This window comes from Onychomys torridus, chromosome 10 (assembly GCF_903995425.1).
Source record: "Onychomys torridus chromosome 10, mOncTor1.1, whole genome shotgun sequence".
In the NCBI taxonomy this organism is placed as follows: domain Eukaryota; kingdom Metazoa; phylum Chordata; class Mammalia; order Rodentia; family Cricetidae; genus Onychomys; species Onychomys torridus.
The window spans coordinates 89,735,402-89,755,620 of NC_050452.1; the positions used below are offsets into that span (position 1 = coordinate 89,735,402).

Sequence of the window (20,219 nt, forward strand, 5' to 3'; positions counted from 1 at the left end):
CCCTGCTTCAGTCAGTATCTGGTGAGAAAAACAGTAATTGAAGCAGCTATAACAAAGAGAGAATGCTGATGGTCATAATGTTACACGTATGTAGAGTATAAGTAACCTACAGTTGGAGGAAACCTATGCATGAGTGTGCTTTCTGAGGAATGGTTTCTGTGAGGGACAGCTATATGAGAGATCTCTAAACATGTTAAATGTAGAAGTGTGGCATGGTCTTCACCCATCCAAATAATCTAGAGTTTATTCAGATTATTAATTCACTAGTTTGGAATACATTATTATGTTAGACACTGGGCATGAGAAACGAGATTGAATAAACTTTCTCTCTCTCTCTCTCTCTCTCTCTCTCTCTCTCTCTCTCTCTCTCTCTCTCTCTCCCCCTACAATTTAGAAATTTAAAAGATAACAAAAGATAACAAGCCCAGAGAGGACAGGAACCTCCTACATAGTGACTTTCTCTCTCTCTCTCTCTCTCTCTCTCTCTCTCTCTCTCTCTCTCTCTCTCGTTTTGAAATTCCTGATATTAAATTTATTTAGTATTATTTGAAATATATGAATATTTGATATTTCTTTTAAAAGATAATTTTTAGATTCTGATTTTTGAGGCATACTGGAAGTTAGCACTTTATCTTTTATCGTGTTTAATTGTAAGCTTTTAATTTTGGCATATTTACTTCGACTCTCCATCTCAGGAATATTAACAAAGTTGGAATAAGGTTACCTAGTATACTAAAGCCAGCAAAGTGTGATTAGTCACAGATGTGTGTTTCCTTCAGGCATCCTGCAAAGAGACATTGAAAAAGGGTAGTGCAATCAAAGAAACTGACAGCATCATGAAGCAACACTCCCTATTAAGTGATCTCTAGACCTATTGACTTAAGGTAATCAGAAAGTCACACTTCCTGTCGATCCACCCACATATCCAGACCTCAGATGACACTGGATCCAACTCCTTTCTCCAGTAGATAGAACACTGTGTTCAAAGCCAGGAGAAGATTTTAACCTCTGTCCAGTGACTCTGGAAATGCAATAGACATTACCTGATGCTCAGGCTGGCTATCCTCCACCCAGCCCTGAAGGAAGGATTTACAGCTGACTTTTTCAATTAAAAAAAAGTGTGGGAGGATTGGGAAATGGCTCAGTCAGTGAAGGCCTTGCTGTTTAAGTCAGGCACAGAAGCTTCTATATATAACCTGGCAGTACTAGGGAGGCACATACAGGTTCCCTGGATCTCACTGTCCAGGCAGTCTAGCTGAATCAGTGGACTCCAGGTTCAGTGAGGACCTGTCTCAAAAAGTAAGGAGAACAATGATTAAGGAAGCCACCTAACCCTGACCTCTGGGCTCCAGATGTGTGCACACATGCCTACACACACACACACACACACACACACACACACACACACACATACACACTATCCTGAATCTCAGTCAATAAAATGACATTATAAGTAGATTGCAGTAAAAGCTACCGGGATGGTGCTGTTTATTTTGGATGGACCTTTGCAGTTCCTGGCCCTCTTTGGCACACTGTACTGGCAATGGTGGTGAGGAGCTCTTGGTGAAAGTCTACTTGTGTCCTCATCCTTAGGTCAGTGCTGTGAGGGCATTAGGAGGCTGAGAAGCTGGCCAACGTTGGCCTACTCGTGATTCTGTGGCTCACTGCTATGTCCACTAGGGCAAGTCAATTCCTCATCTGAATACTGTGGATAATAAGAGTGTGCACCTCCAACTGTTGATGAGAGAAGTCTGGGTGCTCAAATGCAAGGGAGTTTGAACTTAGTGCCCAGTTAGCAGACAATGGTGATAATGACTCCTACGGTTACCACATGTAGCCTCATGGTGGAGCAACTTGCCACAAGGAAACAGACTGCTGGGAAAAGCCATGGGAAGAAAAAAAAACCTTCAAATAGTTCACAGGCAATTTTCTTTTTTTTTTTTTTTTTTTTTTTGTATAGAAGTATTGATCTCAGCCCGATGCAAGGGATACGTTTAAACCTATCATAGAACTTTCCTGGTAAATGCAAAGCTTTCTGATAGAAAGTTTCTCCCTTTTATTTGTTCATTCTATGAACATGCAATGTAGCTCTCACTGCGAAGTGCTGGGCTAGATATCACAGACCGTGAAAACAAAACCACCATGTCTGCTTATAACCCTTTACAGTTTGATAAAAAAAATAATATAATTATTTAAATAAATATAAAATATGTAGAAGGTGTAAACTGGATAAGAAAAGCCCAGACACTAGGCAGTGAGATTAGCCTAAGGATGAAGGATCAACTAAACCCCACAATTGATCCCCTGAGAGAGATCCCTCCAAGAGTACTGGGATTCAGAGAAGCAAGACTACTAGGAAGTAGGACTCAAGAGGTCAAAGGTAAAGTACTCCAGGGCTGCACCATACTGGTGTGTAGAGGGCTAAACAGGCAGGCTAGCAGCAGACTCTGGGAGGTCCCTGCATGTCTGCTGATGTGAACAAAGCTTCAAATTGCACTCTATTCCCTACTTTCACTGACTTTATCCCTATAGCAACAGTAACTTCTAGTAAGCTTTACTGAAACTAAAGGTATTTTTAAAAAAAAAAATCTGACTTGCTTCTACCAGATGTGCCTCCCCAGGGGAGGCCTTGCCTTCTTATGGGAGGGATGGGGCGTGGGTTGGGAGGGGGAGGCTGGGAGGGCGGGAGGAAGGAAAAGTGAATCTCTGATTGATGAATGAAAAATTTTCTTATTAAAAAAATAAAAAAGAAACAAACACCTAAACAAAAAAAAAAGATTTTTTGGAGAGAGATGGCTGAGAGGTTAAGAACATTTAACCTCTTCCAGAGGATGTGGGTTCAATTCTCAGCACCCACATCTGATGGCTCACAACTGAGATTCCACCTATGGGATATCTGATGCCCTCTTCTGGCCTTTGCAGGCATTTCACTCATACAGTGCATATGCTCAGGCACATGGACATAGCTCTACAACTAAAATGAACAAATAGGTTTTTTTAAAAAACATATATCCCATATGCTACCATTATGATAATTAGGATAAAATAACATCTATTTTTTTTCATGGCATGCTTTGGTTCCTTTGGTTCTTAGGGGGTCAACTAAGGTTAATTGGAAATATGAGCTTGTCTTAAATCTTCAGTGGAAGAGCTATCTGAATTTTGCAACCTCAACCTAGAAATACTCTCATGTGAAAGCGTAGATTACTGTAAAAAGAGAGGCCAATTAGTAGGGATCTAACAGCAAAAGGCCTTGACATGTGCAAACAGCTACTCCAGGAGTGATCAGGAATGAGCTCAGTGGCTGGGTGTATCTGTTTGAGTTGTCAGCCTCTCCCTAACTTGTTCATTAAACACTCAACTAACCTTCAGCTGCCCTCTTAGAATTTAATCTCAGTGCAATTTGCAGCATTCCAAAGTCACCAAGCAAAAACTAAGCACTGCACTAAAAGGGGTCTTTTGTCAATACCAGGACACCCAATGCCTACTTACAAAGTTACAAATGTCCTTAAGTGACAGGCAGGACTTTTAAGTCATTGACTCTAATAGGTTGTGTTAATAACAATAAATTTTTAGCAGACTCATACATATCTACATTGGAGAAAGAAGAAAGTATCCTAGAACTTGGGGTGTCAGTACCAACAGAGTGTGTATGACAAAAGAAGCTCTAATATTCCATGCAAATGTAACTTTGGGACATCTACAAGGCTAGGTTCCACTAAACCCTTTTAGTAATACAGTTGATGTTTATGTTTTGTTGGAACCCCTGCCACACTCCCTAGCATGTAATTCATTACATGAGCTCTCATTTTATCAGTTCATGTATCTCCTTCCTCAATGTGTTGTCCATAGAAATGTCACATAAAGATCCATGGGTCTTGGCTCACATCTAATTAGTGGGGCTTTCTGGAGACAAGGTTACCAACCAAAGCTTTTTAGTGTCCAATCAGCATTTACTTTTCTTCCTGTTAAAGTTTATTAATTTTCTCCTCCTTCATTTGGGTTTGCCTGTTTGTGGGGGACAAAGACTCCCCTCCCATGTGCTGAGTAAAAGTAATGGCAGAGATTACTACAACTTGGGGGAGGGGTCTTGCAAAATTGTTTCTTTCTGGCAACATAAAATTCAAACTACTACATTTAAGTTTCTCTTATTGAAGTACAGATGAGGACATGTTTTGGGTGCTGTTCTGACTAGATTTTTATGTCACTTTGACACAAGCTAGAGTCATCTGCGAGGAGGGAATCTGAGCTGAGAAAATGTTTCCAAAAGACTGTGCTGTAGGCAAGCCTGTAGAGCATTTTCTTATGAGTGATTGATGTGGGAGGGTCCAGCCCATCGTAGGTGTACCGTCCTTGCTGGTGGCTTCCCTGAGAAAGCAGGCTGAGTAAGAGATAAAGGGCAAGCCAGCAAGCAGCACTCCTCTGTGGCCTCTGCACCTGCTCTGACTCCAGGTTCCTGCCCTGTTTGAGTTCCTGCACTGACTTCCCCAGTGATCGATTGTTATCTGGAAGTGGAAGGAAAATAAACACTCCTCCCCACTTTACCTTGCTTGTTGTCATGGTGTTTCATCACAGTACTGGACACTTAGCTATGACAGATGCTAACAATTCATTCTCTGAATACTACCTTTGAGCTTGTGTTTAAATTCACTGCAAGTGTTATGCTCCATTGCATTCCTGTCAATCAGCTATGTATTTGCAGACTGATTACTATGTGCTTTAGGAAAGCAACTGAAATATAGGACACAGCACATTTAAGAAGAAAGCTCTACAACTGAGTGAAAATCCACCATGGCCCCACACATGGAAGCAGTGAGGCTCGGGCTTAAGTCTCAGCATGTCCTCCTCTGCACGGAACCATGGAACTTATTAACGCCTCAGAGTCAGTCTTCTCTTCTAGGGAGACAGGAACCAAATTACTCTTATTTCATGGAGTAATTGTGAGGGTTACAGAAAGTAAAGAAAATCCTGGCTCCTAATGAAGCATCTATAAATTACTAATAGTGATAAAGAAGCCGTAACTCCATTCACCATTCCTGAAACATCTTCCCTTCATTTTTATACCTTGTTCTTTTAAAAACAAAAGCTGCACCTCCCACTCTTGGCTTTAGGATTTAGGACCTTCCTTTTTTCAGTTGCTGCATCTGGTTTCTCTATAGCTGGAGCTACAATGGGGACATTCAGATGACACTGTCACCACCAAGTGGTTGTTAGAGAGATCAGGAAGTCAAGCACATCTGTGATAGAACACAGCATCATGATGTAGCAGGCTTGGAATTACATATCTATCTGCCAAAAAATGCTACTTTTCTTCCTTAGTAGTATAAAATGAGGACCACCACTTCTTGATGTTTCAACATTATCTTACTCTCTTCCTTTCTGGTTAGCCTTAGAGTCCACAGTGAGTTTAAAAATCTGTTTCTCCATAATCCCCAATACCTCCTATACTTCACAACCAAAAATCTACAGAGCAAGTGACTACCTACTAAATACACCATAAATGAATGGCAATATCCTTTTATATTCTTATTATGTGCTTCTGTATGAAAAAGTCTGTATGATATTTCTCTTAAACATGAATTATTTTACTTGTGAGTTTTTTACAGAATTAATCTGAAATGTACAACCCCTAGATTTACTACAAACTAAGAAGTTATTTTGTTTTTAATTTCTGAAATTCTGCATGGATAAAAACTCTTACTATAGTTTCAAGGGATACAAGCGTTGGTAGCAGGGTGAGATCATTCAGCATGCCTCTATGTATATTTCAGGATCTCCACCTCCCCTCTTTTAAATATAAAAGCTGTACATTTGGGGGGCATTCTGAACTTCTTTAGCCCCCTTTCCTTAAAGCATTTTGCAGTGAGATTCTTTTATGTAAAACAAATAATTGGTAATAATACAAAACTATGTAATGTTAACTTAAAAGTTACAATACAGTGCTGGTACAATACACTGAAAGACGTTGATAAAAGGTCTTTACAGTAAGTGTCGTTCTCATTCACCTTGTGAGTAAGAGCTATATCCATTTACATAATTTTTAGAGGAATAAATTATTGAATTACTGAAAAAAATCACTAACTTAAATAATCATATTGTTATTGTGAAAATTATATTTAACATTTAATCTTGGATATAGTCTCATTATAAACTATTCTACTAACATATTGTCTTTCTTTGTTGTGATGACAGGTAGATGAAATATTTATAGATTCAGCCTTGAACAAGCACCACGTCAAAAACCACATAGCCAGACTAACGTATGTATCTTTGGGTAAGGGTGTAATTGCTAGCCCAGGGGGACAAAGGGCAAAGGACACAGGGTCCTACACATAACTTGTGTCTCTAGACCCTTTGCTGGGGCTCTTCAAAAACATCATCGCTACAGTAGTCTCAAGGTACAGGGCTAAACCCATTCGGAAATTTGAGACACTGAGGTGTGGGGAGAAGGATGGTGATGTACTGAATGTCCCCCAAGAGATGGTTACAGCTGATAGCATTGGCCCTCAAACCCTACTCACTGACTGTGAGACCTGGAATCCACCTTAATCCACAGCCGCCGGCAACCCCAGGCCATGTCTTTGCATGCACCAAATCCCATACTTCTGGCAGATATGGCGCTTCAAAAACATCAAGAAGGCAACGTTTAACTACAAAATGGGATCAGAGGTTTTACCTGTAACAAAGGCCTAGTGACAGGCGACATGCCCGAACCGAAAGATGATCGTGTTGTAATAGATGCTCCCCTTTGTTTGGGTGGGGAGGGAGGGCTCATACCAGTTGCTGGAATTACTCAGTGGTTTAAACTTGGTTATTTTAAAAATCACACAGCAGGACAGGTACAAAGCCAGGAGTTTGTGTGACTCATCTCAAAGAGAATAAAGAAGATCCTCAAACAAAACTGTAATTATCAAACCCCCTAGTTTGTACAATAAATGTATACTGAAAAAGCTTGATAAAAGCGACTAAAATATTTAGCTGAATTTATTCAAAGAGATGGGTGGTGATCAGTTTTCTTACCAGTAGGCCAAGACATGATTGACCACATTCTAAAGATCTTTATTTCTAATAACTCATGACTTCCACAAGGAGTTTTTAAAGATTTAGTTTTACTTTCTCTGTCTGTACATATGTTTATCACACCTGACCTGTGCTCTTGGAGTCCAGAAGAGAAAAATGGGTTGTGGTGAGCCACCATGTGGGTGCTGGAAACTGAACTCAGGTCTTCTGCAAGAGAAGCAAGTGCTCTTAACCACTGGGTCGTCTCTCCAGCCCCTACATGAGGTTATCATGATATGTTTGGGTAATTTAGGAGACAAAAAGCATATAAGTGCTGGAATGTTCTACGTTTTATACCCTCTCTCTTCACTTCTAATTTTTGTAGCATTTTAGTAGCATCACCATAGTTTGAGAAGCTCCTTTGGGTTTGTTGCCAGTGTTGAATGTGGTATTTTTTGTGGAAATCTACTCAGTAAACTGTTTTATTTCCTCTTATTTAAAATGGAAAAATATTTGGGTCCCCATTTGCCAATAATAACATAAATTCTAATTACTTATACTTTTCTATACTAGAGCAAAGGTGAAATGTGAAACATACTGTGTCTCAGAATTCACAGTTTTCTCATTTTCTTGTTAGCCAGAAGATTCAAGTAGATTAGATTCATGGTTTTTGTTTGATTGTTTGTTTGTTTGTTTGTTTGTTTTAAGAGCTTATGGCTTTGTGGTATAAAAATAGGGAAAATGAAAGACCAGGAGGCATCATTTTCAACTCTTTAAAACACCTTTAATAAATTACACAGCTATATTTTGCCATATATAAATACAAAGATGAGACAGTATTGAAAGAGATTTCTAGCCTTGTGTTTGAACATTTACGTCAAATTAATGACACATAGAGTTATACACACTGAGAGTTTCAAACAAAACTTCAATTCTTACTCTCCTCCGCCACTCCAAAAAAGAACATCTTTAATTGTTTGCTATCCCTATTGTAAGTGCATATGAAAATTTAGTTGCACAGTTGTTGGGTCTTAACTCTGTTTCTATGAAACAGTTCAAGAAAGTGGGTGTGATCAGCTGGAAGAGACCCAGAGATCACATGCCATTGTCTTCAAATGTTTTATGTGGAAGGGGAAATGGATGTTTTAAATATTGAAACTGGTGACTTTAAGCTTTGTATAATGGAAAAACTGAAGGGGACATTGAAGTTCGATATAAATAACTCTCAAAATAGAGCTGAACAAGGAAGACTCTCTTTAGTAAAGCTAATTTTCCACAATTTAATGACTACCCTGAGGTTGGTGAGCCACTTCTCACTGATGATGCTGTAGAGGTGATTCAGATATCAGATACATGATTCATTCCCCAGGAGTATATGAGGTTTATTTCAGCCCTCAGAGGTTTGCATGTTTTTATTTTATTTTTAAGAAGCTGCAGGTTTATTTCAGCCCTCAGAGGTTTGCATGTTTTTATTTTATTTTTAAGAAGCTGCAGGTTTATTTCAGCCCTCAGAGGTTTGCATGTTTTTATTTTACTTTTAAGAAGTTGTTACAAGTACAGTGCATTTTGAGCTCATCAATTTATCCTCCCCACCCTACAATTCCTCCTGTGTGCCCTTGACATTTCCCTTCCAAGTTCAAGTCTTCTTTTTCTATTGTTATTACATGTGTGTATGTGGATATGGTACACACACACACACACACACACACACACACACACATACACACACACAGAGTTCAGTTATTACCCCCCATATGCACACAGGAGTAGGGTTGCACATGGGCAACCTATAAAGAAACTCATCCCTGAAAAACTCTAACTCTCTCCTTAGCAGCTGTCATCTGCCTGTAGCTCCTCACTCTAACTCAGTCTTGTGAGCCCTTCACCCACAGATACTGGAAATCTGACTGGTATGGTCTTGTGCAGGACTTCCTGATGGGAGAGAGTACACACCTGCCGTGACCAGAAGACAGTGTTTTATAGCTGACCCCCTGAGCCCTGGTTCTTATGACCTTCCATCACCCCTTCCATGATATTCCCTGAGCTTTGGGGATTAGGGTTGGTTCCCATTTGGGAACAGGCACCTCAAAGTTGGCCACTTATTCTCTACATTTTGACCAACTGTAGTTCTGAACTACACTGAGCACAAAAGCCTGAGAATACTAAAACCTTTTATTTTTCTGATGACTTTTTGATCCTTTGTGTCTGAGTCTTACCTCAGTACAGTAAGCTGTCTTCAAGTTAATGGGAGGGGTGTGCAATCAAAACAAAATGTAAAACAAACAAACAAACAAACAAACAAAAAACTAGAAGAGGGAACATGAGAAACACATCTTGCGTGTAAGGAGTGTGAATGTGAGTGGATTTCCTGGACCTTGACATTCTCCGCAACTGAAGCACAGATCAGGAAGTCAAGGAAAGATGGTGAGATGGACCCTTGGAGTGTAAACCTTACACTGGTGTTTCCTAGTCCAGAAGAAGATGATGCCAGAGCAAAGATTTTTATGGTGCTTCAGTCCCCCTCTGCTGGGCAAAGGACCGTGGGAGAAAAGAACCACAGCATCTTAAATCAGAGGATAAGGAAACGGAGAGCCTTGCCAGCTGGTGTCTCATTAGTTCAAGTAAATGGTAAGTAGGTTGAGTCCCACATGATAAAAATGCTTCCTATAGCCATAAACTCACTTGGCATTCCCATTCAAAATAATCCTAAGAAATCATATGGGAAAAATTCAACCTAAAGATGAGACATTTCAAATTTTTATTATTCTCTAATGAAAGCATGTCTGATGTTAGTCATCAAGTAGTTTTCCTGGAAGTAATTGATTGGTGCTCATCTCTTGGTAAGACATCTTTACCACAAACAGGGTTAATCCAAGGCAGGAACTGCCTCCATGATTAAGCAAATTAAAAGATTAAGCAATAAATGGTTTCTGTTTAGGGCCTTCTAAAAACACAAACTCATCTGTATCCTTTAAAAATATAGTTAGTTTCTGTATTTGAAGATATTGTGAAGTTTTTATTGTTTGTCTTCTTATGAGTACTTAGGAAAAAGGTAAACTGCTTTTAGAGCCACTGGAACCACTTGATAAATAATACCTTAAAAATCATCAGGAATAAGAAGTCACTGTAACCATTTATATATTGCTCTATTTTTCTCTTTCCTCTTCACTGTTAACTCATTACACCATCCTCACCTCTCTGAATTGAAGAGAGTCTTTCTTTATCAAGGTCCAACTCTACACCTTATATGCAATATCTAATTTAATTTGTATGTACTAGTAAAGTAGGGAAATTCTCCTACAATGGTGTAAAAATTTTTAAGCAATATAATAATTAAAAGGAGCCAAGAGTTAAATCTAGATGCCTAATTTATTTGGGGGCATTACAAAAAAAGCGATTCTGTGCTTAAACAAAAGTTGAAACTCTATGATCTTTGTCTCCTGGAAATTAAACCTTGTATTAGCATATTTGAGACTCTGAGGAGTCCAGGAGTCCAGGAATATGCTTACCCTTGCACTCCATGTGCTAATACAATATCTACTTCCAGCAGACAGGTACAGATTTATCCCATAAACTCCACAGGAACCAGATTTAAGAGAGTAAGAACTAACGATTGGTATTAGAAACAAAACGGGGTGCCCTGCCCTTGCAAGGGTCAAGCTGACTCTTTAAGAGGAAACTTCCTTAGGAAATGAGAACCCAAAATAATGGATCAACAGATGCTTGCTCATATGACATGCAGTCAGTTACTAAGACAGTAAAGCTACAGACCCCTCCCAGCTGGGAGGAAAGAACCTGCCAAATGTGCAATCCACTTCCCCTCGATGTTGCAGTTGTGAAATAATGGCTATTCTGAGAAGCTACATGACAGGCAGTATGCAATTCCAATAGTTAGTTAATATTTCAGGAACTCAAAAGCCTGCCTGCACTGTAGGAGACAAGAGATGAAGCATAGAGTGGTCCCTGACCACCAGCCCTTTCTATTTCATATGGGCTCAGCTTGTGCTTCATGTACTTTAATGCTTGTGCTATATTTAAGAAGAGGATGCTCTTTTGGAGAACAATATTTGAGGGTCACCTAATTCTTTTGAGCTGAGGATCGAACCCAGGGCCCTGCGCTTGCTAGGCAAGCACTTTACCACTGAGCTAAATCCCCAACCCAGTGGTCACCTATTTCTAAAGTCTTTTTGTTACTGTAGTGCACAAGTAATAGCCCATATCTGTGCATGCATTTTTTAACCCATAAAAGTGAAGTGATAATGATTCTTCTTCTTGACAACACAAAAATACAAGAAAATATATAGAAAAATAGGAAACATAATATGGCATCTGGAAACCATTGCTTCAGACACTGTTGAAATTAATTGTGATGAGAAAGAGCTAGAACTGTAAAGGCTTGAAAATTTCCAAATAAACAGTGCTTATGAGCAGCTAGGAAAGGTCCATAGAGACAGCAGAGCTCAGATGCATGGTCCTTAGGGCAGGTGTGTGTGTGTGTGTGTGTGTGTGTGTGTGTGTGTGTGTATGTGTGTGTGTGACACATGCGTGTCTATGTGTGAGCATGAGAAAGCTGGAGTTCAATGTCAGTGTCTTTCTGTCTCTTTCCACCTTGCTTTTGGAGACAAAATCTCTTATTAAATTTGAAGTACAGTGATTTGCCAAGATTGACTTGCCAGTGAGTTGCAGGGATCCTCCTGTGTCCACTCCCCAGGCCTAAGATTACAGGAACCCACTACTACCACATCCAGGTTTTTACCTGACTGCTAGTGCTCTGAACTTCGAACTTGAGTTTTCATATGTGAGTGACTTCCTGATTCCTGATTTCTTCTCCTCCCTTGCTATGGAGGCATTTTCACCCTATTAACGGTAAAAACAAGCTGATTACTGCTGGGGGAAAGGTCAGTTTTCTATAGGAGTATTGCTTCTGGCAAATTGGTCTCATTCTTGTAGAAGGCCATACATCCAAGAATCTATGGGCAACAAAAATGGAAGACAAGCGAAGGAAGGAAATTAAAGGCTACAAGGTTGGGTGGGGAGGGAAAGGGTCATAGATAAGGGAAAGAGGTGGGAGGGGTCATGGGCGAAGGGAGGAGGGGACTGGACCTGCCTGGACTGAATCTACCAGGCTGAGCTGAATCCCCAGGGGAGTCCTTGCCCTGGAGGAGATGGGAATGGGGGGAGGAAGGACAGGGGAATCCGTGGCTGATATATAAAATTAAATTAAATTGTAAAATAAATAAATGAAAAAAATATTTTTTCAGAAAACATTTCATTTGGGAGCTATCAAAAAATGACGGTCTTAGTTAAATCTAGAAATAACCTTTTAGCTCAAGATTCTTCCATATTTTATCAAGAGTCTATGTTTCATTTTGCTAAAGGACTGTGCCATTTGGGTCCTTCAGTAGATACAGTGTTGTGGAGTCAACGCTGAAATCAACTTCTTTCTATTCCTAAGGCTATCACTGTTGTAAACCAGGTCTCTGCCTTGGTCAGGGGAAGTAGGCCCCACTTCCCATCACAGTGGTTGTGGTCTGCAAAACACAAGTACTGCTAGATTTTTCTTACCTCCAAAATGTGTTGGGAATGGTCACTTTGAATTAAATAATGCCCATTTTTATGCCTATTCTTGGAATGAAATCTATTTTATAAAATTTAGAATTTTTCAAGTAGAAATTGACAGACACAACCTTTGACTGTGACAGCCTCCTTAAAAATATATAGAATTCTTAGAATTCCAATTACCATGGCAGTGCCTGCTTGTGATTCCACATTCAAGAGGCCGAAGCAGGAGAATTGCTATAGTTTTAAAACCAGACCAGTTTATATAGTGAGTTTCAGCCAAGTCAGGGTCATGGGGCAATAGTCTCTCAAAATCAAAAGCCAAAGCCAAAGAAGAAAAATTCTATTCCCAACTATGATACTTTAGTGCTCACCCTGGAGTCATTCTGGAGATGGATAATTTGCATTTTTGTAATACTGCATTGATGAAGGTCTAATAGAAGAATTCTACTGTGTGACTGTGAGCCTAGGTACCTTGCTTGCTACTCAAAAATACCAATGACTCAATGATAAGTTGTTAGAGTAAAGAAAAAAAAATTCAGAAATTTAACCAAACCAAAGAAGACAGAGGCTCCATCATAGTTACTTGTCATATTCCTTTGCCTGTGACAAAGCACAGAAGCAGACAGGCAGGCATGACCTGAAGCGGTAGCTGAGAGTCTTGAGACTACAACCATGAGGCAGGGAGAGAGATCACTGGGAATGGTACATGCCTTTAAGAAGCTCAAAGCCTGCCCCCAATGACACACCTCTTCTACAAAGGCCACACCTCCCCACCCTTCCCAGACAGTTCCATTAACTGGGGACCTAGCACTCAAATACATAAGCCTATGGGGTGATCATTCTTTTTGTTTGTTTGTTTTGTTTTGTTTTGTTTTGGTTTTTGAGACAGGGTTTCTCTGTGTAGCTTTGCACCTTTCCTGGAACTCACTTGGTAGCCCAGGCTGGCCTGGAACTCACAGAGGTCCACCTGGTGGGGTGGTCATTCTTATTCAAACTACTACACAACATCATCATATTTTTTTTTGAGGTGCAAGTACCCAATTTATCAAGGGAGTTGTACAGAAGGTGGACCACAGAGGGCTCACAAACTCAGGATAATCTCTGCTCTTCTGGTGCACAGACTGCCTCTATACTGCATCACAAGGTAGTCCAAGTTTTGTCAACTTAAAAGTTACTGAGGAGGATTTTTGAAATTGTTGTCTTTTTTGTGCCTTTTCCAGAGAATAACTGCTTCTCCAGTTATCATCAGTACAAGAAGAGCATCTTTTCACTGGAGAAAAGGGTAGACAGCAAATGGCCACCTTTTCCCAGAATTCCAAGGGAGATCAAGACAAGCAACTTTCTTCCAGAGGACAGGGGAGGAAGCATTGCGCACTGAAGTCTTTAACTCTTGAGTGACAACAGTCAGATAAGTCCTGTAGGGTAGCAGAGCTAGGAAGGATCAGCTGAGAGAAAAAGGAACATGAAGGTTCACTTAGGCCTTGCACCATGACACCATTTCAATGTATCACTACAGGCCAATTAAATTCCTTCTTCCTTATGTTTTGTTTTGGTTTTAGCTGAATAAGAAACTTATAAACTACATGAGATAGAAAATTGAGTTGCCTCTGTAGCCTAAGCACTTAAGCAACTGCTTCCTCACTGCATCTGGCAGATGGCTTCAAGGATGATTCTCGACTCTCCTTTCTTCCTTTCTTCCTTCCTTCCTTTCTTCCTTCCCTCCTTCCCTCCCTCCCTCCCTTCCTCCCTCCCTCCCTTCCTTCCTTCTTTCCTTCCCTCCCTCCCACCTTCCCTCTGTCCCTCCTTTCCTTTCCTTCCTTTCTTTCCTTCTTTCTTTTTCTCGAAACAGGGTTTCTCTGTGTAGCTTTGCACCTTTCCTGGAACTCACTCTGTAGACCAGACTGGCCTCAAACTCACAAAGATCCCCCTGCCTCACCTCCCAAGAGAGATGGCTCAGCGGTTAAAGGCTAGGCTCACAACCAAAAATATAAGAGTTCATTCTTTCTTAAGCTCCTGCTTCGCAGAGGTCGTTGTCACCAGCTACTCGCATAGAACTTAAAAGGGGTTGGCAAAATGACACATTCTTATATTCCTCCAAGAGAAACAGGATGCAGATACTAATTCTGAGAAACATGTCCTTGTAATTTATTACTATACTTTTTAGTGAGCCACTCTAACTAAAAAAAAAAAAAAAAAAAACCACAGTTTAATGCAACTTTCTACCATCATATTTCCCATCTTACTGAACTACAGTGTATAAGCAAAAATTGTACATATTTATTATATACAACATGCTATTTCATATATGCATAAGAATTTGTTTCCTTTTTCAGAGGTCTAACTGTTAGATATTGGCAGAATTTAACCTTAAAGTTAAACTTTCATAATATTCAGCTTATACTATATAATGGTGCACTATAGTCTTATTTTTCATTTTTACTTGTCTTTTGAGAAAGAGTCAATCTAGGGATTTTCCTGTCTTTGCCTCCAGAGTGTTGGGATTAGAGGCATGCACTTCTGTGTCCAGCTTATAATTATTTTAAGACACAGCATGTATTTAGGAACATGTCTGAGAAGTACTTTAAACACAATTTATTTTGGAGTTTTTCAAAGTCTTTTCATTGTAAACTCTTTGAAACTCTTTGATTTCTTATCTTAAATCCTAAGTAAACAAAAGAAACAAAAGTAGGCATGTTTTGGTTGAGACAGAGTGTTATGCCTAGGGGGCCTATCTACTTATTCTCTGTTCTCATCCTAAAGTGAAATCCAAGAGGATTTACCGGGCACACTTGGAAAACCACAATTCTGCATTAGTGGAAACAATTTGTGGAATTTATTTATCCACTATTTTTGTCTGACACAATGAGTAAGAAATTATCCAACTTTAAATGTTGCCTTTTATATCAAATGAGAGAGCCAGTGTCCTGTGTGATCAATTATCTAGAATCCATCCATGGTCAGTGGCCTCTGGTAGCTCCTGATTACTGCAATAAATCTAGAGAACATCAAGTCATCACACTTCTTCTATTTGGCTTTGAACAATGTGTTCATCATCAGGGAAAATAACTTTCCCAATATATAAGTCTAGTTAGATTATATAAACAAGTTCAAGTTCCACACCAGCAATCATATCTTCAAATATTAGCTCATAATTTCTCATCTACATTCACATTTTCATCTGAAAGAATAACAATTGGGCAATAGACAGATATGTGTTTTTCTAATTCTAAGACTAAGAAAGTTTTAAAAAAGCATATTTCTGTTTTTTAATGAGTGGGCTTACTTTTCTAATTATTTAAAGAAGTTTTGAGACCTTCTTCCTGCTGAAATTAAAATGATATAAGGATATACAAGGGGAAGAAATGAATTCATTATCTGAAACTGACTACTGAAAATATGCTAGAATTATCTTCATAGCTGGCAGTGACTTTATCAATTCATTTCAACTCAATGTCACATGAATTTTGAAAGATTGTATAGATGTGAAGGATTTGAGCAGCAATCCATGCTTTTGCTTCTGTGTGTTCCAAACACCTGCACTATTTTCACTTATTTATTCATTTATCTCTTTTCATTATTTTAGTTTTATTAGTTACCATTATTTATTTACACATCTATTAATACAGTGCCAAAAAGTGTGCCAAGAGCTGGTCATACCACTATGACTAAGACATGATCTTCTTCAAAACAATAATTCCAAAGTAAAAGAAATTAATTGAAAATTATTAATATAGTGGGACAAATGATTTAAGAAAATGTCCAATGCTTTAAGATTCTATCAGAGTTAGCTCATCTGGTGTTGTTGCATCAGAAAATAATCCCTGAAATGGAAGAGAAGAGAGGCCATGAATCAAGAGACTGATAGTCTTCTGGAAAGAAGACCAGGAAAGTGAAGGCATCATCATTTCCTACAAATGAAAAATGGCTTCTTGGCTGTCATGTAGACTTGGGACCTGAGTGGGGGGAAAAGAGATGTGATTAATAGTCACCAGTGGCCAGAATCACTGGAAAGATATTTACTCTATTTAGAGGGCAAACATGGGCTCACACATTTCTGAAAGGCTGTTCCATGTCCAGTGAAGAAAACAGATTGTAGAAGGACAAGACTGGAACAAGGAATTGATGTGGGAGCTGCTCTAGACCTTCAGCTGGGGAAATGCCAGTGCAAGTGTGAGCAATGGTAGCATGACAGAGATTCTGAAACAGCCATGTTTGGAGGATAATCAACATAACTAAAATGAATTTTCTTTTCTTATAATTATTTGTTGGAACAAGACTAAACCTACTACATTTCCTTTGTCTTCACAGCAACTCCAAGTACCAAAGCAGCCTCTGATGTGATGGAGTGCATGTTTATTCTTGTCAATGGTGGATGTGATGTTTATATGGAAACATGGAAACCTCCATCCTAAAGAATGAATGACTAGTTGTGATGCATTAATCCTTGCACATCTTAGTATGTAGTCACTCTAGAAAGGTAGACAACAAACATGTTTCCACAAAACAGGCCACTCTTTATCTGGCTAAAGGGAGTTGTCTTTCTGATGAGCACTCCATGGTAACAACACAACACTGTTGGATTACCTACAACTGCCAAAACAATAACCTTAGCAGGGGCTCCTAGAATAACTAGATAACTGGCAATTGTGAGTCCATGGGGCTGATGCTGTCAACCTTTTTTAGTTTAGTAAACAACATATATTCACATATACAGTTGTTGAACTAAGCAAAAACAAAAAAATGAATAGTGGTCAGGTTTAAAAAGTGACAAATCAGATGTGTGCATTGCAGTATTCTGTAGGATCCTCTGCATCAAAAACCAGACAGGTGTTTCTTATAAATGGTTTCTTCTTTTTCAGATTGTGGCAAACGAGCTATCCCATTAATTGCCAACAGAATAGTATCTGGAAACCCTGCGGCTAGGGGTGCCTGGCCTTGGCAAGTTTCTCTTCAGCGCAGCAATATCCATCAGTGTGGGGGCACCTTGATTGGTAACATGTGGGTCGTCACTGCAGCACACTGTTTTAGGACGTAAGTTACTGAACCTAAGTCAGTCCCCATTTTTGCTGAAAACCATGAGTATTTCCATATGCTAAGTACTAGTTGAGGTCTCAAATATGACTGAAGTAGAAAAAGAAAATCTTTCTGATCCTTTTCTACAATAATGTTCTACTTGCATACTTAGAGTTTGGTTGGAATAAAGGAGTGTTGAACAATATTCCAGTATCCATTACTTAAGTCTTCAGAGTTTTAACTAAAGAAATTACAACAAATCAGAATTCACCGTAACACAATACATTTACTAATAAATCCAGCTCTTGGTTAAATAATGCTCTCCATTTAACATGAGCACCTGTTTCCATCAAGCCCTTGGTCAGTCTCATGATGATGTTGATAAACTGAAGCTGAAATCTTCAAGGAGACAGGAAGTGGGTAACTGTTGCTGAGAACGTCTCAGGTCAAATTTATAGCACTGTCATCGATCAACCACCAAAGTCTGACTGTGATTTACATTACATCTTTTTAGATTTATTTATTTTTGTATACAGCATGTATGACTACAGGTCAGAAGAGGGCACCAGATCTCATTACAGTTGGTTGTGAGCCACCATGTGGTTGCTGGGAATTGAACTCAGGACCTCTGGAAGAGCAATCAGTGCTCTTAACCTCTGAGCCATCTCTCCAGCCCCACATTACATCTTTAAAAATCAGGATATATAACATGTGAGACCTAAGCTGGTCAGATCTTACCTGGGAGAGTAAATTCTGAGCTAGCTAACACCATTAAACTGGACTTGACAAAATGGAATATTCTTAGAGAGTCTCAGATGTCATGGAGCAGCCAGTAAACTGTTCGCCTTGCCACTTGACATGGAGGCCACTGAGCAGCAGCACCCACATCGCCAGGGAATTTGTCAAAAATGAAAATGGTTCAACTCTATTCCAGAGCTTCAGATGCAGGAGCTGTTTGAATGAAAGCCCCTAATCATTTGTGTGCACATTCATATTTGAGAAACAGTGGCCTACATGATGAAATCTTATTCTGAGAATCTCTAATGCAGATAATAGGGTTGTATTAACTGATCTAAAGTCCTGTCATGTCTTTGGGAAAGACGTAGGGAGTCAAGAAAGAACTTGTCAGCAGGAAAAGCTGCTGAAAGATGAAGGGGATGCCAAGATGAACAAAGGGATTCTAAAGTGGAGCATGCCTCCTTCTGCGGGAGGGATCAGGCAGAGGCAATGAAGAGTTGACAGTGCATTTGTGTCAACTAGCATAATTATTAAGCTCTGTGGTGCTACAGGCACTTGATTAGATGCTTGAGATTTCTTTCTATAATTCTCAAAACCCTCTCTCCATATGAACCCTGATGGGGAAGCCCTTTCATTGAAAGATGAATATAGAAGTGCTCAAAAGTACAGATTTATAAAAGCAAACAAAAAGCCAAACCAAACAAACAAACAAAAATCCCAAATAGCATGTTTCATATTATTTCAATCTAATATTGAGTTAACACAGAATTCATTATGTGGAAGACTGGTGTCTGAAAGGGATGTTCTAGCATCAAAAGATATACATATATAAATAAGGCTACATAACTCCCAATTTTAAAACTTCAAAAGAATCCCAGTATCCCTTAAATAAAGCCTAAGCACTTTCTCTCTCCCAGTGAGACCCTGTACCCACCTAACTCTTAAGCGTCAGCTTCACTATTCCTCCTCTGGTGCCTTAAACTGACTCCCACCTTGCCCAAGGCCCTCAGATGCTTCCCTGGAAACCTCTCTTTCTTACCATCTAGTAGCTGACAACCCTCCATCAACCTAAACGTATTATACTGAAATAACAATAATAAAAAAGAGCCTTCCATAACCCCACACCACTAGTACATTATGCATTATCCTATTTTATTTTATTAATAATCTTCAGAATTCGTGTTATTTATCAACATTGAGTTTATTTTTATACTTTTCTGTCCTCAAACATAAAACTTGTGTGAACTAAAAATTTATGTCGTGTGTGTTTCTTTATTCCTAGCACTTTAATAACATTAGACATACACATGATTAATAAGTATTTCCTGAGGGAATAAGTGAATAATATTGTTTATACCTTACATTTCTGAAACTCAATAATTAAATATTAAATTCACCTCCAGTATACTGTTTGTACATATTTTATACAAAAATCATGGTCAACGGGCTTTTAAATGAAACTATAATTGCAACCAAGTATTATCAAGAGTGATATTTTCTCTTGAATTAACCTAAATGCATGTAGTTAATTAATCTAAATAATGTAGTTAATGTATACTGTGCAGCTCATGTATGCTGCTAATCTTTTCCAGTAATGCAAACCCACGTCAATGGACTGTTAGCTTTGGAACAACAATAAACCCTCCCTTAATGAAAAGAGATGTCCGAAGAATTATTATGCATGAGAGGTATCGGCCCCCAGCAAGAGACAATGACATTGCTCTTGTGCAGTTTTCCCCCAAAGTCACCTATTCAGATGAAGTACGCCGCATTTGTTTGCCAGAAGCCTCTGCATCATTTCCCCCAGATTCAACTGTCTTCATCACAGGATTTGGAGCACTTTACTATACTGGTGAGTACTATTGGTGAGAACACCCCAAACAGCCAACAGACAGCTTAGCTCTTTA

General features: G+C 39.2%; 1 protein-coding gene across 1 annotated transcript in view; it reads left to right on the plus strand.

Moving 5' to 3' along the window:
* Positions 1-20,219, plus strand: part of Tmprss11a (transmembrane serine protease 11A) — a 39,393-nt gene that overhangs the window by 9,175 nt on the left and 9,999 nt on the right. The window contains exons 4-7 of the mRNA XM_036200375.1: positions 6,193-6,260; positions 9,470-9,627; positions 17,421-17,592; positions 19,905-20,164. Coding sequence (XP_036056268.1) covers positions 6,193-6,260; positions 9,470-9,627; positions 17,421-17,592; positions 19,905-20,164 — 658 coding nt within the window. The remainder of the gene's footprint in view (positions 1-6,192; positions 6,261-9,469; positions 9,628-17,420; positions 17,593-19,904; positions 20,165-20,219) is intronic.